Genomic DNA, 25,725 nt, shown 5'->3' with positions numbered 1-25,725 from the left:
GCGGTTCTACTTCGTAAAGAGCTAATGCTATCAAACTGTTTTCCTTCGTGTTCAGTGATTCTATTTGTGTCAGCAGATGAACAGAAAAGAAGAGTAGCACGTGGCATTCGGACAAACGCTTATTAATAACATTCAACTGCATGAGCGAAAGATTAATGGAATATTAGCAACCCATTAACGAATATTTATGACATTAAACGAGGCTGCGGAAAGTTACGAATTGCTCTGCGATACAGATCTAGAAAATATAAATGACAGATAAAGCAACAAATTAATTACCAAACAAAAGTAAGTTAAGAACTTTAAGGAAATGCTTCTTACGAAGTGAATTCTCACAATCTAATTTAAGTAAATGAGAGATTTAATAATTGTCTCAATCAAAATTGTAAAACTCCCTTTTTATATGAAGCCAAGAAATTACTCAATTCCAGCAACTCTCTTTCCTCGTACAGCTTCCCTCTTCTAATGCCGGTTGTAGCTCTGTTAACCAATGGAAAAGAGGTAATTAATTAGTCTCCACACCAGCGACTAAAAGGCTCATTTAACATAAGAAGGAAGTGTCCCCTTTTTGCTTTCTAATAGCTCACATTTATTTGAATTGTGTGAGCACGAAAGACGTTTGTTGAAGTATTTACCTCAATTTAATACTAATTAGTCAATATGATATTATTCGATATTTGCTTCCGGACCTTTTCTTACTATGAAAAAAGGATAAATGTTGTTAGAATACATTTGTTTCCTTTACAATATTCATTTTGAAAATGGCTCAAAGCCAAAATGTTAAATACGCCGCACTTAAAACATGCCTTGGTCTGGGTCTAGTCGTCATGATTTCCTTATTCTACGATGCAAAGGATTCCGACGAAGTCTGGAATGATTTAAACATTGTTATAAAATATTAGTTAACTCTGTTGCACTCTTCTCAATACCTGTTGCAAATCTTACAGGATACTGATTTGTAAGTAAATAAAGAACTATTTTAACTATAACTATCAGTTCTGGATATTTTATAAATACGCAATCTTTTATTAGCTCAAAAATAAATACGTGTTTGTACACGTCACAACTAACCGAAAAGGTCCAAATAAACATGGTGAGGAACCCTTTGTAGTGGCAGAAGGAAATCTGACAACTTGCAATACAGATATAAAGTGGGAAAATGTCAAGAAACAACCAGAAATCTCCTGGTAAATAGAAAAGGAAACTGTAGGATGAACGTATCTCACAGCAAGTTAAAACTGACCTCCGTCCCCAGCCACGCAGCCGCTGAGGAGTCTCACTATTGATAACATCACTCACTTGCAAGTTCTTAGATAGCGTGTCATGACAGTGTAGGCATACTCAAGTTTCTTCAGTCCAACATTCCCCACTGGGGTGGGCATAACAACGATTTCGAATGGCTCTACAAACAAAAATTCAAAAGATTTAGATTAGGTGAAGAGGAGGCCATCTGCTTGCTTTATCTTCACCAGCACATCCTTCAGGAAACTTGTAGAAATCCATCATGCATGAACCACATATTTTTACTCCATTGATCCCACGAACACTATTGTAGAAATTAATAAAAAATATCAGTCAACGACAACTACTGTACGATGAGTGTCTGTAAAAAGTGCTTGAACAGGCTGGAAATGGTACAGGTAAAGCTGATTTTCATGCAGGATCTTTCATCCAATTGTTTGGGAGAACACTTTCTTCCAGTTGCAGTCCTCACCTTGATTACGTGCCTTTAAGCAGAATATTTTTTTCTCGCATTCTGGTATACCCTTATTTGCGTCCTTTCTTCATTTTGAGATGCAAAAAAAGATGCGTAAATGTTTTATAATACGACAATCGTCTTCTAAAAGTCGATGTACTTCACGTATATTTCGGTTGCATGTCCATAATAAAGGTGAGCTCACCCGCCATAGCAAAACACTGACGTATGACATAGAAACACTGCAGCAAATAGCAACTACCACTTGCTTAAGACGAACCATTAGACTAAACGCGACCCAAGGCACATCTTCCTTGTGATTCTACAATCACCCTGATTTATCGAGTCGAGTCCATCCATTTTGCATGTTGTTGACTGCCACTGTATCTCCGAAATGGCGAGGTTTCTGGACCTACGTTCATTGCGACATTAAAAGTTTAAGACGACAGGAGTATAGAATCGCCTCTATACCATACGAGACGATATAGAGGCGATGCAGCGGAATTTGTTTTGCCATTTTACAACTCCCATTGTATCACATGACATGTCTCAAATTATTATATCACTGTGATGTTCCTATCTTTTTGCCTAGCATTTCTTAAGGTGAAACTAAAGAAGCTCACTCGTATATTTCCCCGGGTCATTAGCGGGACCATATACGTTAATTTCTCCGTGCATGAAAATTGCATACCTTGTGCATGAATTTTGGATTTATGTAAGAAATCGTATTCTTGCATGGATTTATGCTAGCATACGAAACTTAGCACTGAATGAGCTTAAGATGGGAATTAGGATAGGTGGCAGATGTATCAGCAATCTGAGATACGTTGATAACAGTGCAGGAAAGAACTAGGCCGATCGTTGAGAGAATAGATAAGATCAGCAAAAAAAGAGGACTTCAACTCAACCACTGCAAAACAAAGGTTATGGTTCTTGAAGGAAATGGGGACAGGGAAGGCTCTGAGAAGTGTACCCACTTTAATAGGGAAACAATTGAGTTAAGCAAACTTTAGTATCTGGGATCTACACCCTCTATCCAAAAAGAAACCGAACTTTTCGAAAATAGAAGAAACTAGTGGCGCCACCTGTTGTATCTTTTTGTTGTCGAAAGCGGCAACCTTCATTAGTGTTATGTCAACTGTTTATGACATTTGTTTCATTAGAAGCCGAGTTATAGTGCCAACAGTGAGTATGTTTTGATGAACTGTCGGTCGTCACGATATTCATGCCGTAAGCGACGAATTCTCGCTATCAATCGCTTCAAAACTTCGAGATAAAACTCACCATTGAACGTTTGGCCAAACGTTCACCATTGAACGTTTGGCCCTTGGAATCGTAGAAACAAATCAGCAATGTCTTTACTTTTGACTTCTCCAAGCGACTTTTTTCGGATGCCCCCCCCCCCCTTTTCTGTTGGTCTTCCACTCAGCACTCTGGCGCTTTTTTTCCGGCTCACACTCAAAACACCAAGTTTCGTCACCAGTAACGATCGTTTCAAGGAAGTTTGAGTCCTCACGAGAAGTTTTAATGAGGTCCTTGCAGTTTTCAATTTGATACATTTTTTGGTTGTCGGTCAACTTGTGGGGAACAAATCTGGAATTCAATTTACGAAGGCCCAAACTCTCGGTCAAAATGTTGTGCACAGTTGATTTTGGAATCCCCAATTCACCTTTAATCAAACTCGAGGACGATTTCGGGTTTTCTTTGATGGAATTACGCACTTTTTGGATGTTAAAAACATCCAAAAAAAACTTCGATCAGTCCAGTGTTTGGACGGCCCGGCTTTTCGTCGTCCTCAAGCGTCTCACGACCACCTTGAAATCGCTTAAACCACTCGTAAACTTGAACACGGGATACGCATTCATCACCGTATGCTTTTTGAAGCATTTCGGTAAAACTTTTACCAAGTTTAACACAAAAGTCAATTGCAGCTCTCTGTTTGAAACTCATTTTCCGACCGTTCGTCAAAACACACTGTCACGCTTGGCACTATAACTCGGCTTCTAATGTAAAAAATGTCATAAACAGTTGACACGACACTAATGAAGATTGTCGTGTCAACTGTTTACAACAGGTGGCACCACTAGTTTCTTCTATTTTCGAAAAGTTCGGTTTCTTTATGGACAGAGGGTGTATTATTAATGTAAAGAACTACTGTTTTCAGAAGTCTTCTGAATACAACTGCTTTTTCAGTAGCTACTTATGTAAGAAATTTGGAACCAACCTAAAGAGGTCTCTAAAAAGGATAGCTGCTTTTGAGATTTAGTGTTACAGGAGACTTGAGGGTCTCATACAGTGAAAGGTGGACAAATGAATGGGTCCAAAAAATGATCGATAGAACTCTACGGCTCCTTAAGACAGAAGAAACTGACAAAGGAAAGCTGAAATACTTTGGACACAGAAAGAATGGAAGAAGGTCTTCTCAAAAGGATTCGTGTAACACATCATGTGGTGCGGAGTGGTCATACATATCTGCTGGTGTCTGGTGAAATTATGGATAGATGACCGGACTGAACATATGAAGAACAGGCGAAGAAAAATTGTATAAGAGAAACTTTAAAAAATATAAGCTGGGTTCAGGACAAACAGGAGTTATCACTATCAGAATTTTACTTTATGATTGGCCAAATGGACAGAAAACCTGTTTAAAATTGTACATTTAAGTCAGTAATTAGATCACTCGACACCATTGGCGGCTCGTGCATAGGCACTGCAGCACCCCCCCCCCCCCCAATTTTTCTCTCTATATAAATATATTTATTAATTTATTTATATTTGCTTGTAATATTTAATTTCATCATCAACAATCCTATACAATTCTCTTATTTTGTATAAAAAAATAATAAAAATCCATCTTGTAGCACTTAGGAGGACGAAGGGCCCTAGCAGCGCTGTGTTTAGCACAGTGTCATATTGCTAGTATTTGCTACCCGCGCAAACATATGGGTCATAGTGAGATGCGAGCTATTAGCGTAATGCGGCACTCCGTCGTGCAGTTCCACTGTTGTTTATATGTAGTTTGCGCCAGTAGTACAGTGTTCGTAGTGCTTATCGTGTTTACTTCGTTTCTTTAAATATTTGGAGATTAAAGGATTTAATTGTAAATCCATTCCTTTAATTACAATTAAAGGAATGGATTTTATTTTTAAGTAATTTTGAATTATACTTAACTATATAATTTTATCGATAATAAACAATACTTTTTCATGTTTAATTTTTTTTTTTTAATTTTATACCATAATATTGATATTTTATCCAAAACACGTACACTGTACTTACAGTGTGTATGCATATTTCGAAAGTTGCAGCACCCCCCACGATTTCAAGCCACGAGCCGGCACTGATGATGCCCATTAGACGGAAAAACCTAGGTTCGAATTCATCTAGAACCCGAAAGACCTCTGTAAGGACTTTTCATCTAAAAGTGAGCTAGCAGGTCTCATACGGAGGTAGCAGAGTGTCCCCTACTGGAAACACAGGTTTTTCATCCCGCAAACAGATATATCTGCCAGAAGAACACATGCAATTAAACAGACAATACACTGCCATCATAGCTTACCTTAGTTGCTTTAGCCGTAAATTCAAATGAAAACAATACATCCTCAATAAAAGTCGAAGGATGTGCATGCAAATGGCGTGATGTTAATTTATCAGGTATGATACTAAACTGTTATTCATCATCTGTATGGGTGACATTATGAAAGAAAGTGGTACTAAACCTAATATCAAAATTGGAGATGTTAATATCACCTCCTTACTTTATGCAGATGATGTCATACTCTTCAATAAATCCAGTACAACGCTGCAGGATTTCCTAACTAAAATGAAAATCTATAATAAATTTGGTACAAGCCAATCAAAGGTGGTATAATCACTTAATTGAATGGCGGGGGGGGTGGCAAAACATGTGGTTATATTAGGATGGCAGGAAAAAGACTCACAGAAATAAGACCAAGGATTGATGCAATCATCAGCGCCCAGGATACATCAAAATAGGATCTGGTAATACCAGGGTTAACAAATAAATAAATAAATTGTAATTAATCTGGAAGAAAATTTTCGATAGCACTAACACTTCTTTTCAAGTGCATGCCAGGAAATAGTGATGAAGTTGTTCTGTTATTGTTATTATTATTACTGAGTGACTTAATAATAAAATATTATTTCAGTCTACTGCATAATTATGCAATTAAAACTAAATATGTGCAACCTCGCATTTTACATGCAACCCGAAGAAACTTGTCTGAAAGTTCGGTACATTTTATTTTAAGGTGTACGCTGCCTCTTTTTACCTCACGATGCATTTGTGTAATATGCATTCCCGTTCTGTCGCTGTTAAACCCCGTCTTCTTTCCTCTGCGAACGGATTCTCGTTTATTTATTTCCTCGCGATGCATTAACCCAGAGAACTCGCTCATCCAGACAAGTCAGGTGACCTTGGCAGGCCATTTTTGCTGAGCATGCTAAAGCTCCAGTCAACAAAGCATCAAGGGTTAACATAAAATAGGTTGGGGGTCGACAGTTTTTATACAATTATTTTACAAAGGGGAAAGAAATGACGAAATTTGCTGGAAAAAAGATGCACAGTTTAAACACATACGATTGGATACATTTACAATTACTTTTAATTACAGTTCACTTAATAAACATCCGAAGGACGTGCACTAATCCTGATATTATATGCACAACATATAGGTTGCCTCAGGAGCAATCCGAAGAACTACTGCCACCGATTCTTTTTTTGGCGATTTTAAGCAAAAAAAAAGGGCTTGTGACAACGGATTTCTAACTGGAAGAAAGATGTAAGAAAATGCTAGAATACCATATTACATGTAGAATTTTAAATTAATTTATTTTTCATATAATAAAACTTGCGGTTAAGTTACTGCAGAGGTTGGTAAACGTAGAAATAAAGTGCTCGTTTTTTTTCAGCTAATTTCAGCAATCAAAACTTGGCAGCTCTAGCACTGCCGTTACGGAAATAATAAATAAAGTCAGTCTCGACTCTCTCCCGATATTCATTTATAAAAGCATTGACGAGTAAGAATTTGAAACTAAGATTTATTTATTTTGAAACGGTGTAAAAGTATTTTAAACTCTCAATCATTAGTGTGTATACGTTTTAATCACATCTTATTTTTATTAGTAAAATGGAGGTTCTCTTGAAAGCATTTAGGATAATCTACTGATGCAAATAGCGCGCTACCTACCAAGTGTGCGTATCTACTTTTTCAAAAAGTATTTTAGAAAAAAATAAAAAATAAAATTGTCCAGTGCGATGTTAGTGACAGTAAATATTAATAAAATGGTCTGGTGATTTTCTAGGGACAATTTCTAATATTTTTAAGAAAAATTAGTTTATTTTCAAGACATACAAACATATAATCGGATGAAAGGAAGTTCCATATTATTTGTTAGAGATATAATACTTAACGGCTCATTTCTCTAACTTATAATGATGTTTGGTTGTTTTAATCGTTTGGACGCCATTTCAGTAGTTCGCTGTGTTTGAAAGGGGGGTTCTCAACATTCAAAATCCATTCTCTTAAACTGGTTGCATCTCCGCTGTCAGGCAAGAAATACGTTATTTCAACTTCTCAGGAGGGAGGAGAAAGAATTATTAGCTGGCTAACTAGTTTTTTTGTGTAAGCAAAAGCGACTAAGACCCGAAGTGAGTCCGTATATCTGTAGTGCGTGTTCTTAGCCGGTTTTGTCAGGAATTTTGCGAAATTTAAAAAAAAATGAAAGGAAAGGAAAACTACTATTTCTGTAAGGGACAAGGGAGGGGGGAGGTTTGATTCTTCCTATTGTGTGTGTGTGGGGGGGGATATAATAATAAATAGGCATAACTGCCTTGGGATCATAGGATACCTACCACTTATTTTAGCAGTATTCAAATGCCGGTCAAGGATGCAATTCGCCTTCTTCAAATAGGGTTGAGTAAGAATCGAAAACTGGTAGTATGGTGTTTTGTTCGCGGCAGACAACCTGATGGCATACACGCCACATAAAGCGCCTTCCGGGATTGAATGCTTTGCCATGAAGGGGGAGAAGAGAATGCTCATTGAATACCAGTTGAGGGAGGAGGAACAGGCATTCCAAACTCATAGTTACCGAAGTATACGTGAGTACGAATCCAATCAACCGCATTATGACATCATGGTAGCTTTCATGTTGAATGATGCTATGTTGGCGCTCTCTCTGGATTAATCAAAATATGCAAGTATAACTTAAGTGAGTAGTTGGGACTGTCGGAAGGTCAGTATCCACCACCCGTACTTCTATGGGGTTTCATTACAGCATTCATCATAGTTCTTCAACTGCTTCAAACGCTAAAAACCTAAAACGCTAACGCTAAAACAACTCTCGTAGCCATGAGATAGCTAAAACTAAAAATTCCTGAAGTTTCACATCGACCAAAAATCAGCAAGCAACTTTAATTGTACATTCAAGGAATGAGAAGTTGCGGAGCGCATTCTTACCCTTGCAAGGATCAGAATTTTGTTTACAAAATTGGGAAAAATAATAGCCACATTGCCTCAAAACACTTCCCGATACACCGCGTCTCAGTTATTTCTCCACTTCTTTCACCATTAACTTTTTCCTTTCATTTTCTCGGAGTGGAAGATTCTATATAAACTATTTAAGAAGAAAACCGGACAGTTCCAAGGTAACGTCATCCCCCAAGGCTAAAAAAGCCTTTGATATGTCAACGGCACGAAGGTGACTCCGAAATGACCTGGTGCACGGTTCGGCGCTAAATTTCCTCTTATGTGAGAGTGAGAGTAAGGGAGCCTGCAGGTATGTAGAATCCCAATCCTCACCATCTGAACACAAAATATTTCATGGTAAAAGAAAAACTACCGAACAGCAGGATTTCCTGAACATTCATATATATATATATATCAACAGGAAAATAATTATATTTTGATCACTATGTTTGGGAAATAGTAGCATTGCGTAAAAAGTAATTATCAAGAAATCAGATAAAAATAACATTGATATCATTTGATATATATCGAAATGTATATTAAATTACTGCTCAGTGAGACCCATTTTCTAATATAGAAAGAATTTATATAAAGAATCAAAGAAGTAATTTTTGAATATACTAGAGACTACGAATGAATTGGTGGTTAACTTGGAGTAGATCTTATATTTTAATTTACTGAACGCTTCGTGAAAATTCTCACGAAGTGCGATGAGGGTATTGTGACACTACGCACATCAGTCTTGATGAGACTTCCTCCTCACAATGACCAGTGGAAGAAAAATAATAATAAATGTTTCACAAACTAAGTTAAAAGAAGACGATGATTCCTCGCATTATCTATTAATTGCTATTTCGATGAAGATCAGAAATAGACCGTCTTTATTTCCACTTTGAGTTTCTCAATGCTATCCTACACGGCTGAAATCGGGTTTTTTTTTGAGTCAGCTGAAAGGCGAAGATAAAAATAGCTTGGTGTGGAGAAATCGCTAGTTGAAGCCTAATCTGACGGCAGAGCCGTTAGCGATATATATATATATATATATATATATATATATATATATATATATTAATAAAAATACTTTAATAACCGATAACTGTGATAAATGTGAAAAGATAACTTACATAGCGGCAATTAATTGCTAATTAATTACAGTCAGTAAATATGGTTAAATTATATAGCGTAGCAAGGAAATGTGGACATTTCGCAGAAATTTAATCAAGTCAAAAAATAAATCAAACTGCTCTGATGACGATGTAGCTGGTGATTAAATACGAATATTTTCTCCTTATAGCATTTTAATGAAAGCATCTGATATACGATTTGCGGTATAAGCAGTTAGTTACATAATAAATATCGCACCGTGCCGGTTTCTCAACTCATGAGAAGCGTGCTAAAATGGATAAATATTAATTAATCGTTGACTGCTCCTTTGCGAAGCCGATAAGCAAGCGGCGTACACACACACATCGTAATATTCCACATATAAAGAACACTTTCTTGACGTTTATATTGGCCACGTATCACTCAAAATTGCTGAGTGAGTGAATCAAAAAAGTAACTTGTAATGTAATTTCATATATTAAAAAATGGAAACCTAAATAAGGAATTGTTTATTCTGAAATTCAGTTGACGAGCAAATTGATCCAGTGTTGTTGGAGCATTTCTATATTAATGCCATCAGACTGAGATTTATGGAAACGCTGCGTGGTTGCATAAATTCATGAGTTTTTTTTTTCTTTCGCCTATCCTAAATCTTTGAACAGCCGTAGGCATTTTTCCTGCATCATTGTAGGCTGTTATAGATCGCAGTCGGCATGATAAGGATTAAAGCTGATGTTGGTAAGACTAGTATGCAAATAATTCTCTCAATGCAAGCAAGGATAACAGCAATAAACAGACAATTACTATACTAAAGCGCTTAGTTCTGGTATTCGAATAAATTAATAAAAAAGAGGGTATATACCGTTACTGCGTGCATGATATGCACCGTCCGGTGCATATCATGAGAATGAAGAGAAATATGAATCACTGATTCATATTTCTCTTTTTCACTCAATTGAAGTCCATCGCTTCAAGTTCTCTTTGCATGAAGATTGGATGGGACCACTATGGCATCCTGATAAGTGTCGTTCTCCTGTTATTCTTCAAGCATCTGTCTCTCCTGTTCTTGTGAAAGTCTCCAATGTGATGTTTCTCGAGTAAGTTGCTTCGTTTACTCGAATCTACTAGATTCGAGTGAAGCAAGACATCTTCAGTATGATCGTCATCTAAAATACACTAAAGAATATGATGAGGAATAACATAATAATATGATGTCTGATTATGCATCACTGTTAGTGCTTTCATCCTTCTCGGGATGCATGCACAGACAGTGATAGATGTAGTTGGGGAGGCGATGTCTGTTTATCACCATTTCTTCACCAGTTGACAATAATTCAATCTTTTTATATTTCAATGCTGGATCAAATGAATACAATGGTTCAGAAAAGGCTGATGAATTTACAATATCATCTAACAGAGAAATTTTCATTGGGCAGATCTTTAATGGAGTGTATTTTTCTTCATCTGACTGACAATCTCTCCTGGAAAGCGATAGGTGCAATTAGTCCTAATTATGCAATGTTTTCTAATGGACCAAGCAAGATTATAGATTGAAGAAAAAAATCCAGTTATGAATATTGAGAAATCATCTGAGATTCTTCTCTAGTATCTCCCACTTGTACAAACATGAAATGAAATTCACCATTTTTGGCTTAAAATAATAAGATAACCTAACAGAAAAGAACAGTACTTATCTGATACAACTTTACATTTTTTGTGAATATTTTATATGTATGTATTATCTTGTTCAAAGGCGTTCTTTGAAACACTCTTCTCCATGCGAGTATCTCCATGTGATTTCCATGCACGTATGCAAATTGCAAAGCTAATACATGAACGTTAGCGGGAAAAAACTTTTGTTTTCGCCTGCTACCATTTCGTTTGCATTGGCAAGAGTTTGTTCGTTTATTGCTAAATTGTTATTCCTTATGATCATGCAGAGCCTCCGTAGCTCAGTCAGTATAGACTGAAGTTATTTGGTAAGAAAGACCTGGGTTCGATTCCCGTCAGTAACGCGACGAACCTTTATTTGGTCTCTTTCGACTAAAAGGTGAATTAGCCGGTATCATACCCGCTAACTCAACTTTTTTAGGGGGGTTTCTCCTGGAAACTCGGGTTTTTCGTCCCCCGGAACAGGCAAACCGGTCCCGTGAACACATGGATTACAGTCATGAATACGTCCCAGCCATATGTCGGTCCCGAGCCCGGATAAAACTGAGGGGTTGGGGAAAGCAATGGTGAACTACCCTGTAAAAATTTCACCAGGAATACTTTGTGGGCAATGCCAAAGTCACCTACGGTCGGAAAACGACTGAAAAGGAAGATCAAATAAGATCTGATATGATCATGCAGAAGCAAAGCTAATAGGAGTAGGGCAGTAATCTTATTTGCTAAATGAATGTGTATGCACCACTATTTATTTTTTTGAAATAAAAATTCGCTTGGGAAAACCCTTCAGCCTCTGCATGAGACTAGCGAACTGACCTTTAGTTGAAAAGTTCTTATAAAGATTCGTCGCGACCGAGAGGGGGGATGAGAACCCCATGTGTTTCACACTAAACAGGCATATGTGCTTTATTCTTCAGAAAGGAAAAGTAAAAGTGAAGCCAATAGATAAATTACTTTTTATAGCGATTTTAGTCTATTTCGAGGCTCTCAGAGTAACTTCGTTTGAAATGAATCCCGCTCCGGTTATTCAAAACTAACTTTTAGAAGTTGACTATCATAAAAAGTGCAGTTCGCATATCTTTCTAGATATTGATTATAAATAATAATAATAATAGGATGATCAAGTTAGTAAAAATTAATGAAGTTTCTAATATACAAAGATGAGGTTTTGCTCATAAACTAGTCGAACTATTTGGTCTGATTATAATGAAATCCAATAATAAAAAGCTAATCATTAATTCCGTTATCGTCTGCCTTTCTCCTTTAGCAGGCGAATATTTTCTTTTATTAAATTCATGCAAATGATTTTATGGAGAGGGATGCACTTATGGCCGCCACTATACATTATCATTAGCTAATTCTCGCCAGTTATTAGCATACATTTCTGAAGTTTTTTCCCTCTTTCTCTGAAGTTCAATGGCATCGCTTATTAGCACCTGTTCATTCCTGATAAAACTGCAATGGACTCATCAGCCACTCCTTTCCTCCTGCGGCCACTTGCTTTCAAGGAGATCCGAAACAAAATTCTTAACGGCTAACGAAATAATCATCACCGTTTCAGAGTTGATATTTTACTACAAGTTCGGAAAGCTTATGAAGCAGTTGAAAATTGTGTTGATGAATATACAATATGCCTTCGGGACTTGGATGACCTTGTACGTGTCCAGATAAGAACAATGATGATGCCACGTCGATAATCGCTGACAAACTCCGGAATATAAAAACCACAGCATCGAAGAATGCCAAAACGTTTTCCATCATTTTCTCCTTGTTACTTTGTGGCAGAATGGCGGGGAGGGGGGGGAATAATTAATCCTCTTGCAAGATTCGGGTGGGCTTCCCATGCTGTTGTCCAAGCCGATGATCGTTCACTACAGCTATTCGTTCATGTCATAAGGGCGGCAACCTACCTTCCTAACAACCACTCGTCCAATTTCGGCGATGTCTTCTTGTTCTTCCTCCAACGAGTGACATTCCGGCCAAAAAGTAGGAGTAGAGCAGAGGCGTAGTCGTCGAGTGCAACATTATCGCCCACACTGATACTAAACATTCGGTAAATGAAAAGCCTGGGACGATATCAGGAAAAACAGCCTTGTTTTCTTCCTACAATGTGGGAGGAAAGCAGATAAAAAGACAACCATCATCAACCTTACATAACATTTCATTAGGGTACCACAGAATAATAAACAGGATCGTAGGAGGAATTGTGCGAAGAGAATTTTAATAAACGGCTCGTGCAACTTTAAATTTGAAAACTGAATATGGGATGAAAAGCAAATTATTAAACCACAATAAAAGTACCGTAAACACATGCATGAAGAAGATTGAAATCAAAAACCGAAAATCGCTCATCATATATTAATAATATGTTTCCTTTGTGGCAGCAGCCAGAAGTGACGTAATGTTTCCATGGCAACAGTAGATTCCATTTTAGTAACGAAGAGAACTGCTTCATACAAACAACTAGTTCAACTTATGCGATAAATTTTATTCCGAATTGGAAGGAAGGGGGGAAAAACACGAAACAACGATATATTTGAGCGAGTACTTACTCGAGAGTTATTTTCTATGATTAAAGAAATTTTCTAAATAAAAACATCTAAACATATAGTGCTAAGATGCACTATTATCATGACTCAGAATCATTGTCTCCTTTAATTTTAATTATATTAACCATTGTTTTAAGAAACATCGCTCGATGAATAAACAGATCGACCGTCGATTAAGATCAAAACACAACTAAAATTACTTATATTAAGCTGTAAGTAGTCATGAAATAATTTCTAACGTATATTCAAGGTCATAATTCCTTAATTAAAAGAGGTCAAAGAAATAGAATTATTTGCTTCTATTTGGAATACCGATTTTTTTTCCCAAAAAAATATTTTTTATTTTTAACTTGAGTTTATAGATTTCCTCTTTTGATACCTTGTTAGTGTTAGACTTCATGAATTAAGTATACTGAAATATCTTCCTACTCAAACATGAAATAAAATTTAACATAATAATATAAATAATGCAGCTTGCCAACCTCCAATAAGAAATGCGCATTCTGCATCCCACAAACACGGCGTCGGTGTGCGAACACCTACGGGGTTAGCTAAGTTTATCGAGTGGGTGGTCGTGATTGTGAAGGAACAGGAGAAAGGTGAAGGGCAATACATAAAAAAAACTTACAGAATACCCCGCCTTTTGCGATTTTAATACGTAAATAGCTGGAGGTTCTATCTAACAAAGGAAAAGCTAAAATCTAAAATTTTGTCTTTAAAAACAAACATCGTTTTGAGTATACAGTATATTTATTATAAATGTCAAGTGCAGTTTTTTATTATTATATTGAATTACAACTAGTACAGTAAAGAGGAAAAACCTTTTGGAAAAACTGGTTTTTATTTCATTTATTTTTTATTTATTTATTTATTATTTATTTTTTTATTTTTTGTAGATTATGTAAGAATTTGTTAGTGGCATCTAACTCATCGATATTGTTACAGAGGATGCTAATGACATCAATTATTCACATTACAGTATTTATTAAACATTCGAATTTGCACATTTTATAGGTGTGCATGAGTAGGTGAGACAGGATCGTAGGAGGAATTGTGCGAAGAGAATTTTAATAAACGGCTCGTGAAACTTTAAATTTAAAAACAGAATAAGGGATGATAGATACTTCATTCTGATAGATACACACGATAATTTGGATGTTTCTAATAAAGACATTGATGATGAGATGATACGAAGCTTTTATGCACTACTTTACAGTGGTGAATACCAAGGAAATTCTGTGGTAAATGGTATCGCGTTCCTCTTTAAGACATCAATTTCATTTGCTCAGTTTAAAATCATGAATATTTTGCTTTATGAAAAACACGTTTTGACTGCAAGCTGCGATTGTATAGAACTTAAAAAAATAAGTAATAAAAATGTATATCTTCTTCTTCTCTTCTACTCATGGTGGGTTGAGTTCCTCAAATGTTTGCCTTTTTTTCTGTCTGCTGGCTTTTTATGAAGTTCTATTATGGAGTTTAAGTGGGTGCTTTCTTTAATGTTGTCAATCCATCCTTTGCTGGGCTCTTCTTCAATTCTACCATTTATTGTTTGTAGTCTTTCTGGGTTCATTCTTGAAACATGTCCAAACCAGCTTAGTGCTGGGGTTATTGTTTCTTAAAAGTTAAGTTCTTCTCTTACGTTTACATTTGTTTTTCTTTCTGTCCAGTTTGTTCTATTGATTTTTTCTTAGGTAGTTCATTTCAAAAGCATTGAGTTTATCCATTTCTTTTTTTCTTGAGATCCAGTATTCTGAGCCATAGCGTACTGAGGGAATAATCATTGTTTTATATATCTTTAATTTCAGTGATCATTGATCCTAGGTAATTGAATTACTTTACTTGTTCTATATTAATGTTTCTTATTTTCATTTGGATTGCTTCCCTTTTTCTTCCTATTACTACTCATTTTGTTTTACTAAAATTAATTTTCATATCATATGTGTTACTTGTTTGATGCAGCCTGGTCAGGATGTTTTCTAATTTTTCTTGGCTGTTCTGTAGTAATAACTATGTCTTCAGCATAGTAACATATCTGATGTGGCATAACATTTACAGTTATGCCATATCAGTAGTCCTTCGTCTACTACTTCTTTTAGGTACAGGCTGAATAAATATGGTGACAATGGGTAGCCTTGCATAACTCATTTTTAATTGCTATTTGATATGTTTCTATGTTTTTGTATTTCACTACTGCTTGTTTCTGAACAGTAATTCTTGATACAATTTAAATTGGTATTTGTCGAACCCTCTGTTTTCTAGAATTTTAATGAGTTTGCTTCTGTTTATTGAGTCAAAAGCTTGTTTGAAGTCAATAAAACAACAATAGAGTTTTCTATTTTTGTGTCTCTTAAGATTTGCTAATCTGGTTTTCTTCTTCTTCGCCTATGATCTCTTGTGCTTTTAAGCGTCGAGATTTTGCCAAAGATATTTCTATGCCGTCCTGTCCAAGGCTTGTTGTTTTGCTTCTTTCGCTAATCTGTTTTAATATGAAAATTGCATCTGTTGTGCTTCTACTATTTCTAAATTCCATTTGCTCTTCTTCCATCTGTTCTTCACAGGAATGTTTAACTCTGTTTTGAAGAATCCTGATAAATATTTTATAGCATTTATAGCAGTGGCTTAGAAGAGTGAGAGGTCTACAGTTAGTGCAGGATCTGACATCCCCTTTTTTGTGGATGGGTATGATCTGACCTGTTCTCCATATAGTTGGCAAATTTCCTTCCTTTAGTATTTTGTTGAACAGTTTCCTTAAGTAATTTAATATGCTTTCTTCCCCTTTGTCCAGAAGTTCTTTTTGAATTGTCTATGCCTGGTGCTTTATCATTTTTCATTTGCTTGATTGCTCTGTGTATTTCTTCATTTAGGATGGCTTTTGTGTCAGACGTTTCTTCTGGGTTGAAGGCATTACACAAAGGTGAATGGGTTTGACGTTTCTGTAATGGTATAAGTGGCAATTTCTTGATATGTGCCATTTTCACAGATCTCAAGGAAAGCAGGTCACTACCACTAAGTGGCAAGCATCCATCTTTACTTTTTCTGCATTGCTTTGACTACTCAAATCTTCCAGGAGGGAAGACAACGTTCTATTCAGTTACCTTACATGTAATGGGCATTACAAACAATACTGCACTTTGCTGTAGTCCGCCCTCCCAATTGCTTCATCACCCTGTGGGAGCTAGAAGTCTTCCTCATGATGATTACTGCAACTGTGTGTCCCTAAGCAGTTTGCCCATCACCTTGTTCCCTGAGGTAGTAAGGTAGATATCCTTAATGGGAATCGTTCAAAACATATTAGCTATTTTGGGATATGCATTAATATAAATGAGTTTACATTATTTGTAACTAAAATCATGTTTCTTTAACCAAGAACACCAGCACAGTCTTACAAAGAATTAATAACAGAAACCTTTACTCCATCCTTATCCCTCTCACTCCTCGAAACTCACCGAAATTCGAGATCGTAACATCCATCTAAATACTTTTACTCGTATTCCATACTTCAGTTTACCTTTGATTTCTACTCTCCTGCTTAAGTGTTTGTACGCAAATAGCTTTTTAACCAGTTTTATTAATTAATGCATGGATCATGTCCACTCCCTACTTATTTGCATTTCCTGAGTTTGGCCATTTTATAGCTTCGTTAATGACTTTATCGATCACTTCCGCCTCCTGATACTGTACTTCCTTCGTATTACATGATTTTTCAGAATGTCGAATTTTATACAACTACTACAATACAGAAACGTCACAGTTAAATATCTACTTATGAAGGTGAAGGCAAATGATATTCAAGTTTTCTGAAATTTTTAGTTAAACTAAGAGCCATGAAAACCTCTTAAACATGACTAATGTTATTAAGCTCAATGCAATGTAACGATCGTCGTCAAGCAACAGAAAGCAGAACAATGTTCGCTATAAATCTCGGGAGAAATCAGCATTTCTGAGCGAAAATCAAAAACGCGTTCACAGGAATGCAAAACAACCATTAAATTCTGTGCTGAGGAGAATGAAACTACAGTAAAATCAAGAGAATGTCAATGGATCTCAAATTGGCTACAACAACAAGATTTGTCCGAAGGTTTAGACACCACATGAAAGACGATCCAATCCTCACTGGAAGAGAACTAATGCATATTGCACGCATTTTAGAAATACCATTTTCCATGATGAGAATAAATTTGTCCAACTCTCAGACAGCGATCGTGTGTGGAACTGGATCCTTTTTCCTATTCGGGAGCAGGATGAATTTTGCCATATGTACCAATTATGTAATTGATGCGCATTTCGGACATAAAACCCCGGCCTTGATTAAAATCCACTTAAATTATGACAGTGTCTGGGTCGATGGATCAGAGCTGCAACGTTTAACTACCTTGAAACTTGTAGATTACGAGAATGTGTAGGCATACGGCTTAAGACATCCAGCATAAAAATTTCAGTTAAGCTCCAACAAGTAATGACGACATAGCAATATTTCCTCCGTGGGGGTTGTTGCAATGGGACTGTCGCTGCCTACTAGGGAGAGGCGATATAAAAAATTCGTCCCGAATAACACCAGTACATTGTCGAAGATCTGTCGATGGCATTCATCAGAGGCCACTTTACCTCGACGAAACCGGCGCTTCAGCAATGACTAGAGAAGACCATCTAGCTCGGTTAGGAAATCGGCTGACATGAACCCAGAAACATATGGTGCATATTCGATGAAGACATATCGCAAACATTTTCCTTTACATATTCATCTGGCTATCCTGATACATTTCAGCAATTGTTTTGATAGTCCAAGGCCAGCTTGGTTGGCCGAGTTAGCGTATTCGCTCTCCAGGCAAGAGACTGCTGGTGCGAATCCTGCCAGGATCATGGATGTTTGCGACTATCCTACTAACTGTTTACCATATGTACTGCTGTAACCTGTGCCCTGGCACAGTATGACCTTTGATGTCTTTGCGCCATAAAAATCAAAACGAACTTAGTAGTCCAAGACGAAATTAGGCCGTCATCTGCAAAACACGAATAAACTAACCTTTAGTAATGTTGTCAACAAATGTATATTATTACACCTAAACGTTTTTTTTTTTCCTTTCCAGAAACAACCCGGCCAATGAAAGGTCCAATAGAGATATCATTCACTGGCTCGCTTTGTTGCTTTTACTGTTCAACTGCATACAAATAATTTTTTGTACAACGTTTCCCTTGCTCAAAATGCGATCACGAAATAGTAGCAAATCATTAATCAACCTGATTAGGATATCCGAAACAGATTATCATTCCAAGTGTATTGCACGCTGAAATACTGGGCTGCCAAAATTAATTGCACAACTGTTACTAGTTTGAAAGGCTGACATCTGCAATTAAGTATTTTAATAGTGTGGTGGTCACTGGAGGTCTGGGTATTGCGTAACTGCCCGTTGACGGTAGCGCTGAATTAATGTGCTAATGAAACAACTTCTATCACTACCACGTTATAAAACTGACACAAATCAACTAACTGATGGGGAAATAAATAAACAAATCACTTTGTTGGTGCACGGGGGTAGTTCAAAATGAGATAGCTGACACGAAATTAGAATTTTACTTGCAAATGATTTTGAGATGGGGCAACAGGCGATATCTTGCCATATTTGACCTCAGGGGACATAACTGGTTAACTGAAGTCACTAAAATATATGATCTGCGTCTGTTAAACAGTTAATAAGCTGATAAATAATGTTATTTAAAATTTTTGTTCCTACTTCAGTTCTGTGTGTGTGTGTGTGTGTGTGTGTGTGGAAAAAATAAAAACGACTTCAAACATAAGCAGCTGTTAATCTAGGAATCGTTTCAGAAATACAAATCATCTCTTATGACGTAGTTATCAGTTCCCCTAGAGGGCGCTGTCAAAATATATTTGAATTTTGAGCATAATTAAAAACAGCAATGACGAAAAAGAAAGAAAAAACTACTGCTAATATCATTGCTCAATGCCAAAGAAAATAATAATAATCAAATATAAAATTTAAAAAAATAAGGGCAATAAATCCGCTTATTATTTAGTACGGTATATTATAATTTTGCAGATTAAATAATAGTGGATTAAGAAATTAGCTACCATGGATGATTTAAAGGTGCCTTAACTAGTCATTTTATTTAATAGTTCTTTTTATTTATTTTTTATATCGAACACATATACAAGAAGTAGAAGAACCTATGGCTGATCAGTGCCATCATGTGTGGGCTGCCGATGACAATTGGTAATGAAGAAGTTCCTAAAAATACTGTACCCATTACACTCGATACCAGTTAGTTGGTCTGATTCTGATAGCCAGGTCTCATTAATACTTACAATCTGAGGTCGCAACATATTGACTATGGCAAGAGTTAATTAAGCCTAAATTAATTAACATAAATTGAAAAGTCGAAGACTGTGGTTGTTGAGAAACACATTATGATGAAGGCTATTCCACGGGATAGAGGAGGCTGGAATAAAAGGAGGAAGCGGAGAAGTAGGTTCGATGTGTTTGCAGTTCTACTGAAAAGGGATGGACAGCTGCTGATCTTGTTTTAACAGGTCCAACAGAAAGAGCAGTGATGGTAGCTATTCCAGTGGAGAAATTATCATGAAAATACCCATAGAAAAGAGATAAAAATTTGGGATTTATACACGTTAGTAGGTGGACAGGTGAAAAGTATCATCTTGAGCGGCAAAGAATGTCTGGTTTCATAGATGCCGAGATGCTCATTGATGTAAAGTGTTTATAGCAGGAGAGACTTGAGATAAATGCCATACTTTTAGAGGACTTTTATAGTCATTTCAAATAATAAAAAGTTTTGAATCTTAGTGTTGTGAGTTACAGAGAGCCGGGGAAAGTTAAGGAACGTGTTGAAATCAGATTTAGGTTATATATTAAGTTTGGGTTGAAATTACAACCCGCGCACGTTTGTCTGTTAATTTCGTTCTTCTGTTCAGCGAGGCGAAAAACTTCCACTTAAGTATAAGACCGGATAAACCTACCCTAAATTGAGAGGTCCTTATAAGGTTCCCTCCCTTTCTAAACCAAGTTTCTTCACTACGTATTTACAAACAATGTTTTGAAACATTATCCCATCTGGGGGGAAGGAAAATGTTTGTGGCTGAGGAAGCAGAGTTCGAATGCTTGTTTTAAAATATAATAATAGTGAAACTCTCCGCCACCGTAATGAGACCGATTAACTCACTTTCAGTTGAGTAGTCCTGGTAAATACTCAAATATTTTAAATTGCAAAATATAAATTAATAAAGTTATTTTGCAATTGGGTGGTGTAGGGGAAAGAAAATACATTGGAAACGTCATCACTAGTTATACTGGTGAGCAATATTTGGACTATTTGTGCAAAATAAAGTTAGGAACAGAGAAGAGTGTCATCAGCAAAACTAAAAATATATATATAAGAAAAGAGTGGACAAAAGTGGAAACTGTATGCTCAGCAGTGTGGAAATTTGAATATTAGAAACTACTGGCAGATCCTTTAGGACAGCGTCCCCTCATCACAGTAATCAAGGTAAAGTAATACAATATGTGAATTTTCAATTGCATATAAAGAGATGTGCGTACTTTTTTTGATTAAAAAAACTGAAAACGTTAAATGAAATTTTTAATTTTTCGAATTAAAAAAAATAATTGAAAACGTTAAATGAAAATTAAGTTAAATCAAATAAATAAAAAAAGTATTATAAAATCTAAAATTTCTCAAACACTCCAATATCACAATCATCCCTCTTATCAATTGCCTTTTCAAACGCAACGTCTGCAATTACAAGTTCATCACATGAACGGAGTAGGGGGAGAGAGAGAGAGAGGCTAGCAGCCCATCTACTCACTCACCCACACACAGAGAAGTGATAGCATAGTTTAGAAGGGTCCCTCTCCTACGGATTAGCGATGGTTGTACTTCTCGGAGATCATTAACCAATTCGAGGAGCAGAGAATACTTTAGAAAATGGTGTGTAATTTTTTTCATTCACAATATGCTCAGAGTTGAGGTTCCAAAAGAAACTTAAAATTCTGCATTTTCAAATAAAAGAAAAAATGTGGGCTTTACTAAATAATTTATCGACAGTGCAGATCACTTAAAACAACGGTTAAAAACATATTTTGCTATTCTCAGAATGTTGTACACATGTAAAACCAAACAGAAACGTGTACACTGACGTAATCTTCATACCCCGCCCCCTTGCTACTGAGATAGATAGCACGAGCTGCTTATTACAGCACGTGTTACTTAAGGATTCAGGGTTGTTACAAATATTTATTTTTTTTTTTTTTCCTGTTTTACCATCGAAAACAAAAGAAATGTTGTTAGTGACTATCGTGTTTTCTATTTAAATACTTAAATATATTATTCAACCCCATTCTTAAGTCATCTGAGATGAAGAAACAATTTCTCAAGTTACCTCGCTTGAAGACTTCTGTTATCTTAAAAACACATCGATTCGTCGCGACATTAAATCAAACTCCATTAACGTTACCGGAGTCGGTTAATATCCCATTGTGCTTTATCTGAATAAAACTTAATGAGTTTCAAATCCAGATTATAAACATCGGATGGCCTATCCGAATCGAAAACTGCCTCGGTATTGGACTTAACATTCTACTATTCAAAACATAAGAGAAATCATATAAAACATTCTACTAATAAACAAATAATAATAAAAATAAAGCACATGTCTGCTTTTGCATAAAACAAATCAACATGACTGCTGTCAAGCAGCCGATATCGCTTGGATACAAGCAGACGAAAAGATATAGAGAAAATTACTCAAACATCAAAAGATAATTATCAAAGATAATTAAAAAATATTTTAAACAAGTTAACACATTTACCTGATCTAGCTTCATGGAAACGGTTCTGAGGTTTAAAATCTATTTGGAAATTAGTTCCCAGTGAGGTCCAGATAGAGACTGTTGCTGCTCACAACGAACTTACTTTATTGCTTTCTGTGGCGCAAAAAAAATTTCGGTAGCTACTTTCAAAAATCATACGCTATAAATTCAATTAACACAAATTATTTTTCCGCCGAGAATATTCGTCACACTTGAAAAACACTGCGGTTATTAGCGTGGTGAGATGGCAGCTGTTACACAGACAGTCCTTGTTGCTTTAACAGGACGCTAGGCCGAATGCACGAGCATGTTCTCGTTATGGAGACATGCAATGACGCACCCACACATTCTGCTTTCTTTTCCCCCCTTAATAGTTCCCTGCCGTAATCCGGCATCACACAGCCAACTACAACCTTCCTTATAAAGTCAAAGTGAGTGTATACCGGCACGTGCTTGAAACGTCAGACCAGTTGGTTGCTTTAGCGTCGACAGAAGAACAGGTACAACGGCAGTGACGTACTCATAAAGCCTCAGGTGTGTGTGTGTGTGTGTGTGTGTGTGTGTGTGTGTGATTCGGAAGTGGAGCATAGCTAAGCCAGATCCTCATTCATAAAGAAATGCTTTTTTCACGTGATACCATTTAACTGATGGAAAGACAAATAGAAAAAAAAATATATCAAACAACTCTCGTTGCCTACAAAAACAAAAAAATCAACGTCACCATTTTTAATTAAATTAGATCCGTTTCACTTCTGTTGTTTCTATTCTTTTGAATCGTCATTCTTAGAATTACTTCAATTCATCGTAGGTGCTGATGAAATCGAGTCAACAAGTCTCAGACGCGATGACGAGGTTTTATATCTTGCAAACTGACAAACCAACCTAGGAACATGCACACAGAAGATAATTACGTATATTTTACTAGCCAGTTTTCCTGTTTTTCGAGATGAAAAGTTTGAGTTTCCGTAAGATTTTGTCTTATATGAGTGTGGGATTCCCTTCCACCTCCGTCTGAGACAGGTTAACTCACCTTCAGCTGAAAAGACCTTATACAGGTTTTTCGCATCTTAGATGGGATTCAACCGGTTTTCACTATCCGAAGGGCAAATGTTACGTATTAACGCAGTCTAGATTTACTGTTTTTCGTAGATTTTCTAAGCGCAGGGACGAACTAGCTCAGCGGGTTACCAGGAATTGCTCAGCAGGCCTAGATGAAAATTGGCCTAAATACCTGCTGTAGTGTTATATTTTAATTATTTTTAGTCATTTTTATATTAAAAAATTATAAACTAATGAGTTCATGGGCTGTTCTCAAGTAATTTTCAGGGCCTATTTTGTTCGCCCGTCTGCCGCTTTCAAAGCGATCAAAAATTCGAAAAACCCTGCTCTAAACACCGAACTTGGTCAATCTCCAAGCCTCTTGACGTCTCCAGTGAGCAGGATGATGGCCGTAGTCTTAACTGGGCAATGAAATTCATCTGCCACATAAAAACATTCACAAACGGATTTGAACCCACAGCCCGTTGGATGAAGCACGAATACTCTATCCACTCTGTCAACCAAGCAGACTGCGTTAAAGAAATGTTTGATTTATCACATATATTTTCTATCACCTATATTTTCTAGAACAGGTGTATACTGAGTCCCTACTGAGGAGAGGAATAAAAAAGGAATTCTATGTAATTCGCTAACTAGATTTTGCTTTTTAATAGTATTTAAATAGCTGTTAGGCCTAAAGTCCTTTGGTATTCGCACCTGAACGGTCATACGGTTCAGGTGCAAATACCAGTGAATTATAGCATAAAAATGAAAATATACGCAAGAGAATATGAAAAAATACATGCATATAAATTGCATAATAGCGAATCTAATTATAAAGACATACCTACTTAAATTTCGGGTGAAGCCGAAAAAATATAATAGAGACAGTTCGCCACTTCCTTTCACAAAACAAAATAAAAGCGCACCCTAGGATATGAAAGGAAGTGGCGAACTGTCTCTATTATATTTTTTTTCAATTTCAATTTCAATTTTCAATTTCAATTTCATTCCAATTTCAAATATATCGCCGTATTTATATAAAGTCGCGCACCGTTTACAAAATCAGTGATGTAAAATAATCTTTCGTTAATGTTAACGATGATATCATAAATATTAATCTTCAATTACATGATATTTGACCGCATTAAAGTTCATAATACAAAATACTGTATTGAATACGAGCTAGCAGACGAAAACTTGCAATTACGTATTAGCACTTTTCACACGAGTTCCACTTGCGCTTTTGGCAAATTGCCAGAAAAGTATAAAAACAACAGAAAAATGTAAATAATTAATATTCGAAATTCTACGTAAATTGATATATCAAACTGTCAACCCTAATTAAAATCGAATTTAGTAGAAATTTTAGCCAACATTTAGCATTAAAAAAAATTCTAACTGATAACAGGATGTCCAAGATGTACACTATTGGTCTATATGAATTTTTTTCTATAAAATGAAATGATTGCTACTCTGATAATTTATTTATTGCATATGCAAAAAACGTATAATTCTCTAAGCTTGTGCTACATGACCTATATTAATAGATTACCTGTTTCTGCAGGCGTGGGTAGGAACACGCATCTGGGTCACTGATGGTTAGATGTCAGTAATCGCTTAAAACAAACAAGAGAAACAAACCATTCTTTTAATGCTAATACAAGTGAAGTGAACCCTTTTACAAAGAAGGGAAAGTGGTATGAAGAGGACAAGAGAGAGAGAGAGAGAGCACGTCATTTTAAAATAGGACGTTTCCTATGACTTCTGTTCAACACCTAGTACTGAAATGATGGGAGCTGTTCAGTTATCTGCAAACAACAGCTGAGTTATAAAATAAATTCTCAAAAAAAAAAAAAAAAAAAAAATTCAATATTTGTTTCCGCGATGCTGAGATAGACTGGGCATGTGGTGAAAGTAAAGTGGCACTTTACTTTTACGTTTACTAAAAATTGAAAGATTAATGAAATTAAATTGTTGGTCACGTGATCATAACGTCACTGACCTCATTTTTCAAGTAACAGTCACTTGATTATAACCTAATTTACAAGTTTGATTTTTTTTTAATCCGAATTACCATTCCTGTGTTTTGCCAGTTAGCTCACTGCAATTTATATTCTACCAACAGCTGTAATGTGCTGTCCTCTGACATCATAATTAGGCCACCAGGAGGCAACGCCTCTCATCCTACGATTTGTCCTAACCAAAGCTGGTAAATAAGAGGCTGCAGTACACACGAATGCTTCGGACCGTTCTGTCCCTACCACTCCACAGCTCGCCATTTCATTCTGCGGTTTTAGCGAATTTCTGCTCTCAAACAGTTCGTGAAATCATTA

The 25,725-nt window shown here is 36.2% G+C and overlaps 1 protein-coding gene across 1 annotated transcript in view; it reads right to left on the bottom strand.

Moving 5' to 3' along the window:
* Positions 1-22,414, bottom strand: part of LOC150099091 (tensin-1-like) — a 780,515-nt gene extending 758,101 nt beyond the window's left edge. Inside the window, exon 1 of the mRNA XM_090405808.1 lies at positions 22,352-22,414. Within this exon, the coding sequence (XP_090261934.1) occupies positions 22,352-22,366 (15 nt within the window). The 5' untranslated portion in view covers positions 22,367-22,414. The remainder of the gene's footprint in view (positions 1-22,351) is intronic.
* Between the last annotated feature and the right edge of the window lie 3,311 nt (positions 22,415-25,725).

The sequence above is a fragment of the Typopeltis vanoorti genome, chromosome 15 (genome assembly GCF_054136105.1).
Source record: "Typopeltis vanoorti isolate ZY-2024b chromosome 15, IOZ_Tvanoo_1.0, whole genome shotgun sequence".
Classification (NCBI taxonomy): Eukaryota; Metazoa; Arthropoda; class Arachnida; order Uropygi; family Thelyphonidae; genus Typopeltis; species Typopeltis vanoorti.
This window is presented reverse-complemented; position numbering and strand designations above follow the sequence as displayed.